Here is a 20,544-nt window from a genome sequence, read left to right as displayed (position 1 = left end):
AGCTGAGAGAGCACCGTGACCACCTCACTGGTATCTCTGATGCTACGCCAGCTTACTCACTAGCAGTGGACACACCACTGTCTGCTCACCACTGTCTGCTCACCACTGTCTGCTCACTACTGTACGTCACTACTGTCTGCTCACCACTGCCTGAACACCACTGCCTGCTCACCACTGTCTACTCACCACTGTCTGGTCACTACTGTCTGCTCACTACTGTCTGCTCACCACTGTCTGCTTACCACTGTCTGCTCACCACTGTACGTCACTACTGTCTGCTCACCACTGCCTGCTCACCACTGTCTGCTCACCACTGTCTGCTCACCACTGTACGTCACCACTGTACGTCACCACTGTCTGCTCACCACTGTCTGCTCACCACTGTACGTCACCACTGTACATCACTACTGTACGTCACTACTGTACGTCACTACTGTCTGCTTACCACTGTCTGCTCACCACTGTACGTCACTACTGTACGTCACTACTGTCTGCTCACCACTGTCTGCTCACCACTGTACGTCACTACTGTACGTCACTACTGTCTGCTCACCACTGTCTGCTCACCACTGTACGTCACTACTGTCTGCTCACCACTGTCTGCTCACCACAGAAGCCCAGTCATAGGCATCCCTGAAGAGGGTCAATCTCTTGGCTGACTGGGGTCTGTGGTACTCTACTATATGAATGGGCTTTCTGAGATATTAAACACCTCTCAAGACATTGTGAGATCTGATAAACTGTGCAACATCAGCACCAATGGCAGTGTAACAGAGCTGTCAGACATCACACTCATAACACTGTCATCACTGCTCTGTGGAACAGCCCAAGCTCCAGTGTTTGTTTTAGTAAACATTAGCATAATGTTTCAACAGCGTTCTGTGGAGAAGAAGCTGTCAAGACGGGTAGAACACTGTTGGAGAAACGGAAGCCAGCAGCATCTCAAAGTACATTCCTGACCAACATTAAATCACTATCAATACATTCACCCACCAACATCCTTCCTCATGTTAGGTACTCTGGTTATTTCAACTAATTCCCCTTCAGGGATATAAACACTGCAGGTAGTCTGGTTATTTCAACTCATTCCCCTTCAGGGATTTAAAGCACTGCAGGTAGTCTGGTTATTTCAACTAATTCCCCTTCAGGGATTTAAAGCACTGCAGGTAGTCTGGTTATTTCAACTAATTTCCCTTCAGGGATATAAACACTGCAGGTAGTCTGGTTATTTCAACTAATTTCCCTTCAGGGATTTAAAGCACTGCAGGTAGTCTGGTTATTTCAACTCATTTCCCTTCAGGGATATAAACACTGCAGGTAGTCTGGTTATTTCAACTAATTCGCCTTCAGGGATATAAACACTGCAGGTAGTCTGGTTATTTCAACTCATTTCCCTTCAGGGGTATGAAGCAGAACTGTAGAACTGTATGAAAGCCAGTCTTATGATAAATAGGCAAGTCAACGTTAATTGGTTCTTTCAGAGGAATTGTGGGGATTTCTTAAAGCAGTACCAGATCATAGAGCACGTCCTTCTTCAAACAGCGAGTTGGAGGGAGATTCTACTATTCAATTAGCTGTTTTTCCTATTCAACATCAGCAGTGTCATTTCAGCACCGCACAGCGTGGAACAAACTCACAATACACTTTTATGACCGAAGCAGGTAATGTTGTGCAGCACCGCAGCAACTACCAAGATGTAGGGTGCAGTACACACACACACACACACACACACACACACACACACACACACACACACACACACACACACCTCGCTGAGCTCTCAGTAGCAGCTCTGCAGTGTAATTAAAAGGAAAGCCATGGTTGCAGCATCACATTCCCCTGCTGTCTGTCTGTCTGTCTGTCTGTCTGTCTGTCTGTCTGTCTGTCTGTCTGTCTGTCTGTCTGTCTGTCTGTCTGTCTGTCTGTCTGTCTGTCTGTCTGTCTGTCTGTCTGTCTGTCTGTCTGTCTGTCTGTCTGTCTGTCTGTCTGTCTGTCTGTCTGTCTGTCTGAGGTCAATCTATCAAGGACATGTGGCCTTGTTTAAAGCGTTCTGGAACCTTTCAAAAGATTCACAGACCAGGCTACTGTGAACAACAATACACAAGATAATTCACAGTCTATCGCTGTCTACCACACTAAGCCTACTTTTTACCAGAGGCCATAGGGCTGTACACTATAAAGGGTACCATGTGGGATACCACCCTGTCTGTTATAATATGGAGGGCTTGGTCCCTCCTCACCCTGTCTGTTATAATATGGAGTATTGGCTTGGTCCCTCCTCACCCTGTCTGTTATAATATGGAGGGCTTGGTCCCTCCTCACCCTGTCTGTTATAATATGGAGGGCTTGGTCCCTCCCCACCCTGTCTGTTATAATATGGAGGGCTTGGTCCCTCCTCACCCTGTCTGTTATAATATGGAGGGCTTGGTCCCTCCTCACCCTGTCTGTTATAATATGGAGGGCTTGGTCCCTCCTCACCCTGTCTGTTATAATATGGAGTATTGGCTTGGTCCCTCCTCACCCTGTCTGTTATAATATGGAGGGCTTGGTCCCTCCTCACCCTGTCTGTTATAATATGGAGGGCTTGGTCCCTCCTCACCCTGTCTGTTATAATATGGAGAGGCTTGGTCCCTCCTCACCCTGTCTGTTATAATATGGAGGGCTTGGTCCCTCCCCACCCTGTCTGTTATAATATGGAGGGCTTGGTCCCTCCTCACCCTGTCTGTTATAATATGGAGTATTGGCTTGGTCCCTCCTCACCCTGTCTGTTATAATATGGAGGGCTTGGTCCCTCCCCACCCTGTCTGTTATAATATGGAGGGCTTGGTCCCTCCTCCACCCTGTCTGTTATAATATGGAGTATTGGCTTGGTCCCTCCTCACCCTGTCTGTTATAATATGGAGGGCTTGGTCCCCCCCCCTGTCTGTTATAATATGGAGGGCTTGGTCCCTCCTCACCCTGTCTGTTATAATATGGAGGGCTTGGTCCCTCCCCACCCTGTCTGTTATAATATGGAGTATTGGCTTGGTCCCTCCTCACCCTGTCTGTTATAATATGGAGGGCTTGGTCCCTCCCCACCCTGTCTGTTATAATATGGAGGGCTTGGTCCCTCCTCACCCTGTCTGTTATAATATGGAGTATTGGCTTGGTCCCTCCTCACCCTGTCTGTTATAATATGGAGGGCTTGGTCCCTCCCCACCCTGTCTGTTATAATATGGAGGGCTTGGTCCCTCCTCACCCTGTCTGTTATAATATGGAGGGCTTGGTCCCTCCCCACCCTGTCTGTTATAATATGGAGTATTGGCTTGGTCCCTCCTCACCCTGTCTGTTATAATATGGAGGGCTTGGTCCCTCCCCACCCTGTCTGTTATAATATGGAGGGCTTGGTCCCTCCCCACCCTGTCTGTTATAATATGGAGTATTGGCTTGGTCCCTCCTCACCCTGTCTGTTATAATATGGAGTATTGGCTTGGTCCCTCCTCACCCTGTCTGTTATAATATGGAGGGCTTGGTCCCTCCCCACCCTGTCTGTTATAATATGGAGTATTGGCTTGGTCCCTCCTCACCCTGTCTGTTATAATATGGAGGGCTTGGTCCCTCCTCACCCTGTCTGTTATAATATGGAGGGCTTGGTCCCTCCCCACCCTGTCTGTTATAATATGGAGATTGGCTTGGTCCCTCCTCACCCTGTCTGTTATAATATGGAGTATTGGCTTGGTCCCTCCTCACCCTGTCTGTTATAATATGGAGGGCTTGGTCCCTCCTCACCCTGTCTGTTATAATATGGAGGGCTTGGTCCCTCCTCACCCTGTCTGTTATAATATGGAGAATTGGCTTGGTCCCTCCTCACCCTGTCTGTTATAATATGGAGGGCTTGGTCCCTCCTCACCCTGTCTGTTATAATATGGAGGGCTTGGTCCCTCCCCACCCTGTCTGTTATAATATGGAGGGCTTGGTCCCTCCCCACCCTGTCTGTTATAATATGGAGTATTGGCTTGGTCCCTCCTCACCCTGTCTGTTATAATATGGAGGGCTTGGTCCCTCCCCACCCTGTCTGTTATAATATGGAGTATTGGCTTGGTCCCTCCTCACCCTGTCTGTTATAATATGGAGGGCTTGGTCCCTCCCCACCCTGTCTGTTATAATATGGAGGGCTTGGTCCCTCCTCACCCTGTCTGTTATAATATGGAGCATGAGGGGCTTGGTCCCTCCTCACCCTGTCTGTTATAATATGGAGGGCTTGGTCCCTCCCCACCCTGTCTGTTATAATATGGAGGGCTTGGTCCCTCCTCACCCTGTCTGTTATAATATGGAGTATTGGCTTGGTCCCTCCTCACCCTGTCTGTTATAATATGGAGGGCTTGGTCCCTCCCCACCCTGTCTGTTATAATATGGAGGGCTTGGTCCCTCCTCACCCTGTCTGTTATAATATGGAGGGCTTGGTCCCTCCTCACCCTGTCTGTTATAATATGGAGGGCTTGGTCCCTCCTCACCCTGTCTGTTATAATATGGAGGGCTTGGTCCCTCCCCACCCTGTCTGTTATAATATGGAGGGCTTGGTCCCTCCTCACCCTGTCTGTTATAATATGGAGGGCTTGGTCCCTCCTCACCCTGTCTGTTATAATATGGAGTATTGGCTTGGTCCCTCCTCACCCTGTCTGTTATAATATGGAGGGCTTGGTCCCTCCCCACCCTGTCTGTTATAATATGGAGTATTGGCTTGGTCCCTCCTCACCCTGTCTGTTATAATATGGAGGGCTTGGTCCCTCCCCACCCTGTCTGTTATAATATGGAGGGCTTGGTCCCTCCCCACCCTGTCTGTTATAATATGGAGCATGGCTTGGTCCCTCCTCACCCTGTCTGTTATAATATGGAGTATTGGCTTGGTCCCTCCCCACCCTGTCTGTTATAATATGGAGGGCTTGGTCCCTCCTCACCCTGTCTGTTATAATATGGAGTATTGGCTTGGTCCCTCCTCACCCTGTCTGTTATAATATGGAGGGCTTGGTCCCTCCCTCACCCTGTCTGTTATAATATGGAGGGCTTGGTCCCTCCTCACCCTGTCTGTTATAATATGGAGGGCTTGGTCCCTCCCCACCCTGTCTGTTATAATATGGAGGGCTTGGTCCCTCCCCACCCTGTCTGTTATAATATGGAGTATTGGCTTGGTCCCTCCTCACCCTGTCTGTTATAATATGGAGTATTGGCTTGGTCCCTCCTCACCCTGTCTGTTATAATATGGAGTATTGGCTTGGTCCCTCCTCACCCTGTCTGTTATAATATGGAGGGCTTGGTCCCTCCCCACCCTGTCTGTTATAATATGGAGGGCTTGGTCCCTCCCCACCCTGTCTGTTATAATATGGAGTATTGGCTTGGTCCCTCCTCACCCTGTCTGTTATAATATGGAGTATTGGCTTGGTCCCTCCTCACCCTGTCTGTTATAATATGGAGGGCTTGGTCCCTCCCCACCCTGTCTGTTATAATATGGAGGGCTTGGTCCCTCCTCACCCTGTCTGTTATAATATGGAGTATTGGCTTGGTCCCTCCTCACCCTGTCTGTTATAATATGGAGGGCTTGGTCCCTCCTCACCCTGTCTGTTATAATATGGAGTATTGGCTTGGTCCCTCCTCACCCTGTCTGTTATAATATGGAGGGCTTGGTCCCTCCTCACCCTGTCTGTTATAATATGGAGGGCTTGGTCCCTCCTCACCCTGTCTGTTATAATATGGAGTATTGGCTTGGTCCCTCCTCACCCTGTCTGTTATAATATGGAGGGCTTGGTCCCTCCTCACCCTGTCTGTTATAATATGGAGGGCTTGGTCCCTCCCCACCCTGTCTGTTATAATATGGAGTGGCTTGGTCCCTCCTCACCCTGTCTGTTATAATATGGAGTATTGGCTTGGTCCCTCCTCACCCTGTCTGTTATAATATGGAGGGCTTGGTCCCTCCTCACCCTGTCTGTTATAATATGGAGGGCTTGGTCCCTCCCCACCCTGTCTGTTATAATATGGAGGGCTTGGTCCCTCCTCACCCTGTCTGTTATAATATGGAGGGCTTGATCCCTCCCCACCCTGTCTGTTATAATATGGAGGGCTTGGTCCCTCCTCACCCTGTCTGTTATAATATGGAGGGCTTGGTCCCTCCCCACCCTGTCTGTTATAATATGGAGGGCTTGGTCCCTCCTCACCCTGTCTGTTATAATATGGAGGGCTTGGTCCCTCCCCACCCTGTCTGTTATAATATGGAGTATTGGCTTGGTCCCTCCTCACCCTGTCTGTTATAATATGGAGGGCTTGGTCCCTCCCCACCCTGTCTGTTATAATATGGAGTATTGGCTTGGTCCCTCCTCACCCTGTCTGTTATAATATGGAGGGCTTGGTCCCTCTCCACCCTGTCTGTTATAATATGGAAGGCTTGGTCCCTCCTCACCCTGTCTGTTATAATATGGAGGGCTTGGTCCCTCTCCACCCTGTCTGTTATAATATGGAAGGCTTGGTCCCTACCCACCCTGTCTGTTATAATATGGAGCATGAGGTTGGTCCCTCCTCACCCTGTCTGTTATAATATGGAGTATTGGCTTGGTCCCTCCCCACCCTGTCTGTTATAATATGGAGGGCTTGGTCCCTCCTCACCCTGTCTGTTATAATATGGAGTATTGGCTTGGTCCCTCCTCACCCTGTCTGTTATAATATGGAGGGCTTGGTCCCTCCCCACCCTGTCTGTTATAATATGGAGGGCTTGGTCCCTCCTCACCCTGTCTGTTATAATATGGAGGGCTTGGTCCCTCCCCACCCTGTCTGTTATAATATGGAGGACTTGATCCCTCCCCACCCTGTCTGTTATAATATGGAGTATTGGCTTGGTCCCTCCCCACCCTGTCTGTTATAATATGGAGTATTGGCTTGGTCCCTCCTCACCCTGTCTGTTATAATATGGAGCGTGAGGTTGGTCCCTCCTCACCCTGTCTGTTATAATATGGAGGGCTTGGTCCCTCCCCACCCTGTCTGTTATAATATGGAGGGCTTGGTCCCTCCTCACCCTGTCTGTTATAATATGGAGGGCTTGGTCCCTCCTCACCCTGTCTGTTATAATATGGAGGGCTTGGTCCCTCCTCACCCTGTCTGTTATAATATGGAGGGCTTGGTCCCTCCTCACCCTGTCTGTTATAATATGGAGGGCTTGGTCCCTCCCCTCCCTGTCTGTTATAATATGGAGTATTGGTCCCTCCCCACCCTGTCTGTTATAATATGGAGGGCTTGGTCCCTCCTCACCCTGTCTGTTATGATATGGAGGGCTTGGTCCCTCCCCACCCTGTCTGTTATAATATGGAGTATTGGCTTGGTCCCTCCTCACCCTGTCTGTTATAATATGGAGGGCTTGGTCCCTCCTCACCCTGTCTGTTATAATATGGAGTATTGGCTTGGTCCCTCCTCACCCTGTCTGTTATAATATGGAGTATTGGCTTGGTCCCTCCTCACCCTGTCTGTTATAATATGGAGTATTGGCTTGGTCCCTCCTCACCCTGTCTGTTATAAGATGGAGTATTGGCTTGGTCCCTCATCACCCTGTCTGTTATAATATGGAGTATTGGCTTGGTCCCTCCTCACCCTGTCTGTTATAATATGGAGTATTGGCTTGGTCCCTCCTCACCCTGTCTGTTATAAGATGGAGTATTGGCTTGGTCCCTCCTCACCCTGTCTGTTATAATATGGAGTATTGGCTTGGTCCCTCCTCACCCTGTCTGTTATAATATGGAGGGCTTGGTCCCTCCCCATCCTGTCTGTTATAATATGGAGGGCTTGGTCCCTCCTCACCCTGTCTGTTATAATATGGAGTATTGGCTTGGTCCCTCCTCACCCTGTCTGTTATAATATGGAGTATTGGCTTGGTCCCTCCTCACCCTGTCTGTTATAATATGGAGGGCTTGGTCCCTCCTCACCCTGTCTTTTATAATATGGAGTATTGGCTTGGTCCCTCCTCACCCTGTCTGTTATAATATGGAGGGCTTGGTCCCTCCCCACCCTGTCTGTTATAATATGGAGTATTGGCTTGGTCCCTCCTCACCCTGTCTGTTATAATATGGAGAGCTTGGTCCCTCCTCACCCTGTCTGTTATAATATGGAGGTCTTGGTCCCTCCTCACCCTGTCTGTTATAGTATGGAGGGCTTGGTCCCTCCTCACCCTGTCTGTTATAATATGGAGGGCTTGGTCCCTCCTCACCCTGTCTGTTATAGTATGGAGGGCTTGGTCCCTCCCCACCCTGTCTGTTATAATATGGAGGGCTTGGTCCCTCCTCACCCTGTCTGTTATAATATGGAGTATTGGCTTGGTCCCTCATCACCCTGTCTGTTATAATATGGAGTGCTTGGTCCCTCCCCACCCTGTCTGTTATAATATGGAGTATTGGCTTGGTCCCTCCTCACCCTGTCTGTTATAATATGGAGGGCTTGGTCCCTCCCCACCCTGTCTGTTATAATATGGAGTATTGGCTTGGTCCCTCCCCACCCTGTCTGTTATAATATGGAGTATTGGCTTGGTCCCTCCTCACCCTGTCTGTTATAATATGGAGGGCTTGGTCCCTCCCCACCCTGTCTGTTATAATATGGAGGGCTTGGTCCCTCCCCTCCCTGTCTGTTATAATATGGAGTATTGGTCCCTCCTCACCCTGTCTGTTATAATATGGAGGGTGAGGTTGGTTCTGGTCGACCAGTACTCACCACCTCAAATTGTTTGTGTTCAGATGTGGAAAGTGTGCGTGCCAGTGACATCCCCCATCATATCCTAAAAAGGTTTGCACCACACAATATATGCCACGATCGTCGTAAGAATGAGGAGACCAAGGCACAGCGTGCGTAGAGTTCCACATGTTTAATAAAGGAAACTCACCAAAACAAAACACACCAAACGAACCGTGAAGTCATGGCGTGCAATAACCTACACATAAACAAGATCCCACAACTCAAGGAGGGAAAAAGGGCTGCCTAAGTATGGTTCACAATCAGAGACAACGATTGGAAACCACACTCAGCCAAAACAAAGAAATAGAAAAACTAGATTTCCCACCCCACATCACACCCTGACCTAACCAAACTAGAGGAAAATAAACGTCTCTAAGGCCAGGGCGTGACAATATAGCTCAGTATTGGTATTTGTACCTATTCAACAAATAAAGATATTTCAGAAACACCTCAACATGTTGAGTCAGTTCCAAAATGATTGACACCCTTTAGATGAGCAAAATGAAAAATACTGAGCTATACAGTAGGCTCAAAAACATGGAAATTATATTGTTTTACTAATACACAGTGGTGTAAAGTACTTAAGTAAAAATACTTAAAAGTACTACTTAAGTAGTTTTTGGGGGGGCATCTGTACTTTACTATTAATATTTATTACAACTTTTACTTCCCTACATTCCTAAAGTATCACGGTCGTCGTAATAGATGGACCAAGGCGCAGCGGGTATGTGAACGCTCATTTTATTTAACACAACAAAAAAAACAAGAAACCGATGAACGGACGACAAACATCCTTGTAGGCAACACACAGCAGTACAAAGAACAATCTCCCACAAACCCCAAAACAAACATACTCCTAATTATAGGACCTTCAATAAGAGGCAACGATAGACGGCTGCCTCCAACTGAAGGCCCCAACACCAATTAGCAAAACATAGAAATACAAACGACTAGACAGAACATAGAAATAAACTAACATAGAATAATAACCAAAAACCCCGGAATACATAAATCTAACACCCCTCTACATACACAACCACCCCGAACCATATAAAACAAATACCCCCTGCCACGTCCTGACCAAACTCAAATAACAAATAACCCCTTTACTGGTCAGGACGTGACATAAAGAAAATAATGTAATTTATTTTCCTGACAATCAAAAGTACTCATTACATTTTTAAGGCTTAGCAGGACAGGAAAGTAGTCCAATTCACACACTTATCAAGAGAACATCCCTGGTCCTCTCTACTGGTTATCTGTAGCTATCTACTGGCTAGTGTTGGAGTGTGCCCCTGACTGTCAGTCAATGTATAAAAAAAACAAGAAAATGGTGCCGTCTGGCACCAAGGAATTTGAAATGATTTTTATTTCGACATTTTTCTTTTGATACCTCTTGGGGCTAGGTGGGACGCTAGCGTGCCACCCGTGGTGCACTCCATCAACAGCAGGTGCATTTCAAGAGCGGCAAATTTGAATCCAAATAAATGTCAAAATTCAAATTTTTCAAAAATACAACTATTTTACACCATTTGAAAGATAAACATCTCCTTAATCTAACCACGTTTTACGATTTCAAAAAGGTTTTACGGCGAAAACATAAATTTAGAGTATGTTAGGACAGTACATTTACAAGAGTTGTGTGTAATGTTTTGTCAAGTCAAAGACAGGGTCACCAAAACCATAAAACCAGCTAAAATGATGCACTAACCTTTTACAATCTCCATCAGATGACACTCCTAGGACATTATGTTAGACAATGCATGCATTTTTAGTTCTATCAAGTTCATATTTATATCCAAAAACAGCGTTTTACTATGGCATTGATGTTGAGGAAATCGTTTCCCTCCAATAACCGGCAGTCAAGTCAGCGTAACAAATTAAATAATTAAAATTAGAAAACATTGGTAAAATATTATATTGTCATTTAAAGAATTATAGATTTACATCTCTTGAACGCAATCAACTTGCCAGATTTAAAAATAACCTTACTGGGAAATCACACTTTGCAATAATCTGAGCACTGCGCCCAGAAAAATACGCGTTGCGATACAGACTAGACGTCATGTTGGGGAGATCTAAAATCGAAAATACTATGTAAATAATCCATTACCTTTGATTCTCTTCATCAGATGTCACTTCCAGGTATCACAGGTCCATAACGAATGTAGTTTTGTTCAAAAAAGCTCATCATTTATGTCCAAAAATCTCCGTCTCGTTAGCACATGATGTAAGCCAGCCGGACTTCTCGTCATGAACGAGGGGAAAAAATATATTTCCGTTCGTTCAAACATGTCAAACGTTGTATAGCATAAATCATTAGGGCCTTTTTTAACCAGAACATGAATAATATTCAAGGTGGACGAATGCATACTCTTTTATAACGTATTGGAACGAGGGTACCCAACATGAACTCGCGCGCCAGGTGTCTAATGGGACATCATCGTTCCATGGCTCTTGTTCGGTCAGATCTCCCTCCAGAAGACTCAAAACACTTTGTAAAGGCTGGTGACATCTAGTGGAAGCAATAGGAAGTGCCAAAATATTCCTAAACCCCTGTGTTTTTCAATGGGATAGGTTTAAAGTCAATACAACACATCAGGTATCCACTTCCTGTCAGAAAATGTCTCAGGGTTTTGCCTGCCAAATGAGTTCTGTTATACTCACAGACACCATTCAAACAGTTTTGGAAACTTTAGAGTGTTTTCTATCCATATATAATAAGTATATGCATATTCTAGTTACTGGGTAGGATTAGTAACCAGATTAAATCGGGTACATTTTTTTTATCCAGACGTGCAAATGCTGCCCCCTAGACCCAACAGGTTAAGTATATTTAAAACCAAATACTTTTAGACTTTTACTCAAGTAGTATTTTACTGGGTGACTTTCACTTTTACTTGAGTCATTTTCTATTAAGGTATCTTTACTTTTACTCAAGTATGACAATTGGGTACGTTTTCCACCACTACTAATACAATTGCCCAGAGAAAGAGATTTTTATTGGCACCCCTGTTTTCAATACTCCGGCACCCTCCCCTTATGGGGATAAAGGTACTGAGACTTATTCTAGAATGTTTTCTGAGATTCTAGAACTGTCACGTCCTGACCAGTAAAAGGGGTTATTTGTCATTGTAGTTTGGTCAGGGCGTGGCAGGGGGTGTTTGTTTTGTGCGTTTCGGTGTTTTTGGTTTATGTTCTATATTTTCTATTTCTATCTGTATATCTAGTTTTCTATTTCTATGTTGGGTTTTTGGCAATGACCTCCAATTAGAGGCAGCTGGTTGTCGTTGTCTCTAATTGGAGGCCATATTTAGTTGGGTTTGATTTCACTTGTGTTTTGTAGGTGGTTGTTTTCCTGTATAGCATGTGTTGCCTTACGGAACTGTTTCGTCCTTTGTTTATTTAGTTTAAGTGTTTTCTTTAAATAAATTAAGGAGATGAGCGCTTTACCCGCTGCGCCTTGGTCCAATCCTTACGACGCCCATGACAAGAACACCTTGTGAGGATAAAGATACTGAGACTTATTCTAGAATGTTTTCTGAGATTCTAGAACCCCTTGTGAGGATAAAGGTACTGAGACTTATTCTAGAATGTTTTCTGAGATTCTAGAACACCTTGTGAGGATAAATGTACTGAGACATATTGTAGAATGTTTTCTGAGATTCTAGAACACATTAGGAGAGATCTTAGAACAGTCCTCCATACAGAATCCTTTCAGATCCTTGATATCCTTCGTCTGTGCTTATGGACTGGTTCTCTTCAATTCACACCACAGGTTTTCAATAGGGTTCAAGTTCGGAGACCTGATTTTGTGGTCAATTAACATATGTAGGATACATATCTACATATGTATCCTTCTTTCGCCGCCAAACCATTGGGTGTGCGTTACCAAAGAGCTCTAGAGAGAGAGAGAGAGAACTAGAGTCACACATTACTAACCACCTCCACTACACCGTGATGAATAAACCAGAAACGTATGAAGACCCTCACAGACTCTGTGTTTATAACAATAAACCAGAAACGTATGAAGACCCTCACAGACTCTGTGTTTATAACAATAAACCACAAACGTATGAAGACCCTCACAGACTCTGTGTTTATAACAATAAACCAGGAGTCAAATAACCTGAAAAGCTGCTGACCAGCTAAGAACAGAAAACATCAAGTAGCCAGAAAATCTCAGCCACTGTGAAGCTGTTTAGACTCGTAGGACGTAGGTAGAATGTAGTGGAGTGTCATGCTTCATGGCCAAACCCAAGCTTATACTGTTATATACAGTACATTATCCTGCACCATACTGCTATATACAGTACATTATCCTGCACTATACTGCTATATACAGTACATTATCCTGCACTATACTGTTATATACAGTACATTATCCTGCACTATACTGTTATATACAGTACATTATCCTGCACTATACTGTTATATACAGTACATTATCCTGCACTATACTGTTTTATATAGTACATTATCCTGCACTATACTGATATATACAGTACATTAGCCTGCTCCATACTGATATATACTGTACATTATCCTGCATAATACTGATATATACAGTATATTATCATGAACCATACTGCTATATACAGTACATTATCCTGCACCATACTGATATATACAGTACATTATCCTGCACCATACTGATATATACAGTACATTATCCTGAACCATAATGCTATATACAGTACAATATCCTGCACCATACTGATATATACAGTACATTATCCTGAACCATACTGATATATACAGTACATTATCCTGCACCATACTGATATATACAGTACACTATCCTGCACCATACTGATATATACTGTACATTATCCTGCACCATACTGATATATACAGTACATTATCCTGCTCCATACTGATAAATACAGTACATTATCCTGCACCATACTGATATATACAGTACATTATCCTGCACCATACTGATATATACAGTACATTATCCTGCTCCATACTGATATATACAGTACATTATCATGAACCATACTGCTATATACAGTACATTATCCTGCACCATACTGATATATACAGTACATTATCCTGCACCATACTGATATCAAATCAAATCAAATTTATTTATATAGCCCTTCGTACACTGATATCTCAAAGTGCTGTACAGAAACCCAGCCTAAAACCCCAAACAGCAAGCAATGCATGTGAAAGAAGCACGGTGGCTAGGAAAAACTCCCTAGGAAAAACTCCCTAGAAAGGCCAAAAACCTAGGAAGAAACCTAGAGAGGAACCAGGCTATGAGGGGTGGCCAGTCCTCTTCTGGCTGTGCAGGGTGGATATTATAACAGAACATGGTCAAGATGTTAAAATGTTCATAAATGACCAGCATGGTCAAATAATAATAATCATAGTAGTTGTCGAGGTTGCAACAAACACGTCCGGTGAACAGGTCAGGGTTCCATAGCCGCAGGCAGAACAGTTGAAACTGGAGCAGCAGCACGGCCGGTGGACTGGGGACAGCAAGGAGTCATCATACCAGGTAGTCCTGAGGCATGGTCCTAGGGCTCAGGTCCTCCGAGAGAAAGACAGAAAGAGAGAAAGAGAGAATTAGAGAGAGCATATTTAAATTCACACAGGACACCGGATAAGACAAGAGAAATACTCCAGATGTAACAGACTGACCCTAGCCCCCCGACACATAAACTACTGCAGCATAAATACTGGAGGCTGAGACAGGAGGGATCAGAAGACACTGTGGCCCCATCCGATGATACCCCCGGACAGGGCCAAACAGGCAGGATATAACCCCACCCACTTTGCCAAAGCACAGCCCCCACACCACTAGAGGGATGTCTCCAACCACCAACTTACCGTCCTAAGACAAGGCCGAGTATAGCCCACAACGATCTCCGCCATGGCACAACCCAAGGGGGGGCGCCAACCCAGACAGGAAGACCACGTCAGTGACTCAACCCACTCAAGTGACGCACCCCTCCCATGGATGGCATGGAAGAACACCAGTAAGCCAGTGACTCAGCCCCTGTAAAAGGGTTAGAGGCAGAGAATCCCAGTGGAAAGAGGGGAACCGGCAAGGCAGAGACAGCAAGGGCGGTTCATTGCTCCAGCCTTTCCGTTCACCTTCACACTCCTGGGCCAGACTATACTTAATCATAGGACCTACTGAAGAGATAAGTCTTCAGTAAAGACTTAAAGGTTGAGACTGAGTCTGCGTCTCTCACATTGGTAGGCAGACCATTCCATAAATATGGAGCTCTATAGGAGAAAGCCCTACCTCCAGCCGTTTGCTTAGAAATTCTAGGGACAATTAGGAGGCCTGCGTCTTGTGACCGTAGCGTACGTGTAGGTATGTACGGCAGGACCAAATCAGAAAGATAGGTAGGAGCAAGCCCATGTAATGCTTTGTAGGTTAGCAGTAAAACCTTGAAATCAGCCCTTGCCTTAACAGGAAGCCAGTGTAGGGAGGCTAGCACTGGAGTAATATGATCAAATTTTGGGGTTCTAGTCAGGATTCTAGCAGCCGTATTTAGCACTAACTGAAGTTTGTTTAGTGCTTTATCCGGGTAGCCGGAAAGTAGAGCATTGCAGTAGTCCAGCCTAGAAGTAACAAAGGCATGGATGAATTTTTCTGCGTCATTTTTGGACAGAAAGTTTCTGATTTTTTCAATGTTACGTAGATGGAAAAAAGCTGTCCTTGAAACAGTCTTGATATGTTCTTCAAAAGAGAGATCAGGGTCCAGAGTAACACCGAGGTCCTTCACAGTTTTATTTGAGACGACTGTACAACCATCCAGATTAATTATCAGATTCAACAGAAGATCTCTTTGTTTCTTGGGACCTAGAACAAACATCTCTGTTTTGTCCGAGTTTAAAAGTAGAAAGTTTGCAGCCATCCACTTCTTTATGTCTGAAACACAGGCTTCTAGCGAGGGCAATTTTGGGGCTTCACCATGTTTCATTGAAATGTACAGCTGTGTGTCGTCCGCATAGCAGTGAAATTTAACATTATGTTTTCGGATGACATCCCCAAGAGGTAAAATATATAGTGAAAACAATAGTGGTCCTAAAACGGAGTTTACAGGAACACCGAAATTTACAATTGATTTGTCAGAGGACAAACCATCCACAGAGACAAACTGATATCTTTCCGACAGATAAGATCTAAACCAGGCCAGAACTTGTCCATGTAGACCAATTTGGGTTTCCAATGATATATACAGTACATTATCCTGCACCATACTGATATATACAGTACATTATCCTGCACCATACTGATATATACAGTACATTATCCTGCACCATACTGATATATACAGTACATTATCCTGAACCATACTGATATATACAGTACATTATCCTGCTCCATACTGATATATACAGTACATTATCCTGCACCATACTGATATATACAGTACATTATCCTACTCCATACTGATATATACAGTACATTATCCTGCTCCATACTGATATATACAGTACATTATCCTGCTCCATACTGATATATACAGTACATTATCCTGCTCCATACTGATATATACAGTACATTATCCTGCTCCATACTGATATATACAGTACATTATCCTACTCCATACTGATATATACAGTACATTATCCTGCTCCATACTGATATATACAGTACATTATCCTGCACCATACTGATATATACAGTACATTATCCTGCACCATACTGATATATACAGTACATTATCCTGCACCATACTGATATACAGTACATTATCCTGCTCCATACTGATATATACAGTACATTATCCTACTCCATACTGATATATACAGTACATTATCCTGCTCCATACTGATATATACAGTACATTATCCTGAACCATACTGATATATACAGTACATTATCCTGCACCATACTGATATATACAGTACATTATCCTACTCCATACTGATATATACAGTACATTATCCTGCTCCATACTGATATATACAGTACATTATCCTGCTCCATACTGATATATACAGTACATTATCCTGCACCATACTGATATATACAGTACATTATCCTGCACCATACTGATATATACAGTACATTATCCTTAGGCAATTAAGAAGTGATTGTTGATGCACCCCCATGGTTTTCTTGTCTGATACCAATGTTTATTTCTTACATTCTCTGAACTGTAAACAGCATGAGGAATACAACATGCAGCCGTATCGCACTGGAATAACAATATAGCAATAACATAAAATGACAACTTGAGAATAAATGAACACGGTGAGAGATTTAACAAACGGGCCAAACAGAGAAGACTGTAGTGAGGTTGAAGGCTTCTTTATAATGCCAGTCACCACAATGTATATTTTCTTCAACAAAGACCACAGTATCAAATATTTTACAACAATATAACATTTCAAATAAATATCATAAATATAAAGCACTTTAAAGGGGAAAGGATTAACATGTCTTTAAGAAAAACTCTCTGGAAATATCTTGTTTAAAAAATATCTTGTTTAAAAAATATCTTGTTTAAAAAATCTCTTATTTCTTGGTTCCTGCAGTCATCAGGTCTTCCAGACAGGCAGCGCTGTCAAACCTGAAACCTTCTATGATCAGAGTGTCTCCGTCCTCCTCGATGCTGTCGTCCCACATCCTAATCATCTGGTCCCGCTGTCACAACATCAATACACACAGAACACGGAGGCAAATACAACACAGCGTCATCATTTATCTCATTCAAAATAGTCAATCATTGATGTATGTACAGTGTCACATTTTTGGGGTTGTTGTCTGCAGAAACATTCTAATAGCACTGGATACTGGATACCCAGGAGATTGTTAGTAAAATACAGAAGTTACTAGAACCCAAATGTGTCTACCTTGCTCTGGTTGTCCTGCTGGTTGGAGCATTGTCTGAGCATCCTCTCAATAGCATGCATTAACCTCTGAGCCTGACTCAACACTGCACTGACACACAGTCACAGGGGTCACATCATGCAACACAGAATCAACACATTATCACCACAGAACTATTTGGACAACAGCATGGCACCATCTCCATATATCTGAATGTATTTTTCTGCCTATTTCAAATATGAAACCTATTTCAAATATTAAACTTACTTCAAATATGAAACATTAGAACCCAATTCTGGGACAATTCTGACAATTAAAGAACAAATGCAACATGTTCAAAAAGACAGTGGTCAGGTGACAGTACCTCAGAGACTATTAATGCAGTTATTCAGATGTAAGTCTACTCACATTCCTGAGGCTGGAAGTGGCTGATCTGCAGTCTCTCCTCACATCCCATCTCCATGACCTTAGCCACCTCCTCCATCGCCACCTCATACGACTTCCTCATAGCACCTCGCAGGTTCCTGCATTTGGGCTATGCCGGAAAACACTTTTATTTTGTTTCTCAGACACAGATTAAGCCTAGTTTTGGAATAAAATAAAAATAAAACATTTTTATTAGAGATTCTCCATTGAGAGGTTTTATTCTAGTTTAGGACCAGGCTAAATCTGTGTCTGGAAAAAACAGCTCAAAATGTTTCAAATGTTTTTCATTCCCTCCAAGATAGAGTATGTCTCGTCATATCACTGAATCTTTCATCTCTATTCGCCTTCACTAACTAACATTAAGCTGGCACACAAAGAAAAAGATACATACTTTAGTGAAGGAGGTGTCGTAGAGTTCTACATGCTTGGTAGCAGCCCAGTATCTGGTGTGAGGTTTCCCCAGGAACTCAACATGGTAGTGCTCCACATAACCCTCGCTGTCCAGCCTCACATACTCCTCCACGTTGGGGTCTGGACTTAGAATGGCTGGCCACCTGGAGAGAGCAACAATGATTAGTTAACGCTTTATCTGAGACTGGTATGGATGAATCCAATAGAACTAACTGTAGTGGCTAAGGGACGGTTTTCATGGAACTAGATGAAACCTATTTCTGGACTAAAAAGCCCTTTCAGGCCTAGGGTTAGTGCCTGTTTTTACGGAACTAGATGAAACCTATTTCTGGACTAAAAAGCCCTTTCAGGCCTAGCCTTGATCTGAGTCCTAGAAACCGACACATAAGCACCAACTGCCAACCATCCTGTACCATGGCCAGTTGCATGCTTTCACCAGCACCAGGCTCCCGACAGGAAGCAGGGAGTACACAACCTTCAGGCCATGTTCCTTCAACTGGGAGTTCTTGGGGAAAGGGCCCTGAGGGATGCTGCAGTGGCTGAAGAGAGGGTCTGGGTTCATATGACAGTGCCAGGCCTTGCCATGGTCCAGCTCAGCCACCGCTTCATCACCCTTTGGTACCAGTCTCCACTTCAGGCATCTGGGAGACTCGCACTGGACCCAGGTCTTGTCTGCATAGTAGGATGTTTCATCCTCATTGGCATTCAGGTCTGGAAGAAGACTCATTTTTTTACAGCTGAACTGAGCGATCTTGGCTGACCTAAACAAGCAAACACAAACATATTGGCTAGCTAGCCCATCTGATATTGTCATAGAGAAAATAAATAATTAGCGTCAGCGGTCTATAATGTATTTGCCAAGTCTACTTGCTAGCAAATATTTTTTAATATACTGAGTTACTAGCTAGACTATGAATGAATGGCCTTTGCTAACGATCCACACATTTAGATGGTCATGATTCTAGCTAACGTTAGCTAGCTGGCTAACAACATTCTAGCTTTGGATAAAATCCTTCTTATTAGCGCCTAGCTAACGTCCCTCTTCGTTCAAGTCGTTTCAAAATATATTGATAGTTACTTACTGGCTGGCTAGCTATCCCCGAATAAATGTATTTAACCTTACACAGATTGAATCGCTAATGTGTATCACTACTACTAGCGAATTTAGCAAACTAGCTCGCTAATTTAGCATTTTGCTAGCTACCCGGACAGGCAAAAGAATCGAGTATCAAACTTTGCGGAGGAGAGGTCAGTAGAAGCCCGAGACCAGAAATGCTGTTCATGTCATAACAAAATAGTATGAATACACATGATATTGTTTCTATAATCTCTAACCCATAGTTTGGAAGCTTTTCAAATATTATAGTATTCATCCGAGTAACATATTTAGCTACAACCAGATTAATAGTTTTTTAAAGTCGAGGATGACGTCGGGGCTTTTATTTTGAAAATCACATCACCCCGGAAGTTTTGAAAGTGACATTTCACAAGACGGTGGATGTTTCCTGGTTCATGTTTAACCACAAATGTATTTTATATCGAAAACATCTAAAATAACGATTTACAACAGAGCTATATTTTGGCATCACAGTCGTCCTGTAAATTGGTACCAAACCATGCTCGATAGATACACAACGTGATATCGTCGAAAACAACATCAACCAGGTAAAATAAGCTAATGCGGCTAGCTAGTATCAATTGATCATCAGCTGGTTGCGTATTCTTGTATCGTTTAGCTGCCAGCTAACAGCTATAAGACTGTCATCGCAAACTGGCTCACAGTTGTAAGGTCCAGATGACCAATTTAGCACGCTAGATAACACATCAGTCTTTAGTTAGGGTTGATCCATATTGAATAATGGCCTGTCCCGAGTTGCTAACTAGCTATGCTAACGTCCTTCGAAATGCTGATGTTTTGATTTGTTTCCTGGTGTGGTGGAAAGGGACGTGTTTATTTTATGACAACCTGATATATTTACTAATTGTTTTAACAGGTAATAATTGATTATGGTTTCAACTAATCGTTTCAATAACAGATTGATTTCAACAAGTGTCATGACATACAACATTGGTTTTGGTTTCTCTTTGACGCAACAGTGAGCTCTCACTTCCGTTATCGTGTAACATTGAGACACACCGTCAGGATGTTGGGAATCCAACCA

The 20,544-nt window shown here is 43.8% G+C and overlaps 2 protein-coding genes across 5 annotated transcripts in view; one reads left to right on the top strand and one right to left on the bottom strand.

Annotated features, from left to right (window-relative positions):
- Positions 1-16,826: 16,826 nt before the first annotated feature.
- Positions 16,827-19,844, bottom strand: LOC106595099 (zinc finger CW-type PWWP domain protein 2). Of its 3 annotated transcripts, XM_082958995.1 has the most exons (6): positions 19,465-19,807; positions 18,796-19,143; positions 18,363-18,525; positions 17,954-18,080; positions 17,569-17,651; positions 16,827-17,359 (listed from the first exon to the last, which is right to left on the bottom strand). In XM_082958995.1, exons 2-6 carry the CDS (start codon positions 19,107-19,109, stop codon positions 17,231-17,233), a joined length of 816 nt encoding a protein of 271 aa, XP_082815121.1. In that variant the 5' UTR covers positions 19,110-19,143; positions 19,465-19,807; the 3' UTR covers positions 16,827-17,230. The 3 variants fall into 3 exon arrangements, 2 of the variants coding, with proteins under 2 accessions (XP_082815121.1, XP_082815119.1); XM_082958993.1 differs by having other exon boundaries at positions 18,796-19,808; XR_014379705.1 differs by having other exon boundaries at positions 17,328-17,359; positions 17,569-17,656; positions 18,796-19,844.
- The window catches only part of LOC106606131 (5-azacytidine-induced protein 2), a 25,130-nt gene continuing 24,397 nt past the window's right edge, over positions 19,812-20,544 (top strand). Inside the window, exon 1 of one of the 2 annotated variants that reach the window (XM_082958988.1) lies at positions 19,812-20,047. The gene's annotated coding sequence lies outside the window, so the exon portion shown is untranslated. The remainder of the gene's footprint in view (positions 20,048-20,544) is intronic. The other variant, XM_082958991.1, reaches the window with a different exon arrangement.

The sequence above is a fragment of the Salmo salar genome, chromosome 02 (genome assembly GCF_965601325.2).
Source record: "Salmo salar chromosome 02, fSalSal1, whole genome shotgun sequence".
Lineage (NCBI taxonomy): Eukaryota > Metazoa > Chordata > Actinopteri > Salmoniformes > Salmonidae > Salmo > Salmo salar.
Note: the sequence above shows the minus strand (reverse complement) of the source record. Positions and strands in the feature narration are given on the sequence as shown.

What these genes read in the sequence shown, in the direction of transcription:
- LOC106595099 (XM_082958993.1), bottom strand. Translation starts at nt 19,196, where the DNA reads ATGACAATATCAGATGGGCTAGCTAGCCAATATGTTTGTGTTTGCTTG. An exon ending in AAAGCATGCAACTGGCCATG is followed by an intron (nt 18,526 to 18,795) that starts GTACAGGATGGT and finishes TGCTCTCTCCAG; the next exon opens with GTGGCCAGCCATTCTAAGTC. An exon ending in CCACTTCCAGCCTCAGGAAT is followed by an intron (nt 17,652 to 17,953) that starts GTGAGTAGACTT and finishes GTGTCAGTGCAG; the next exon opens with TGTTGAGTCAGGCTCAGAGG.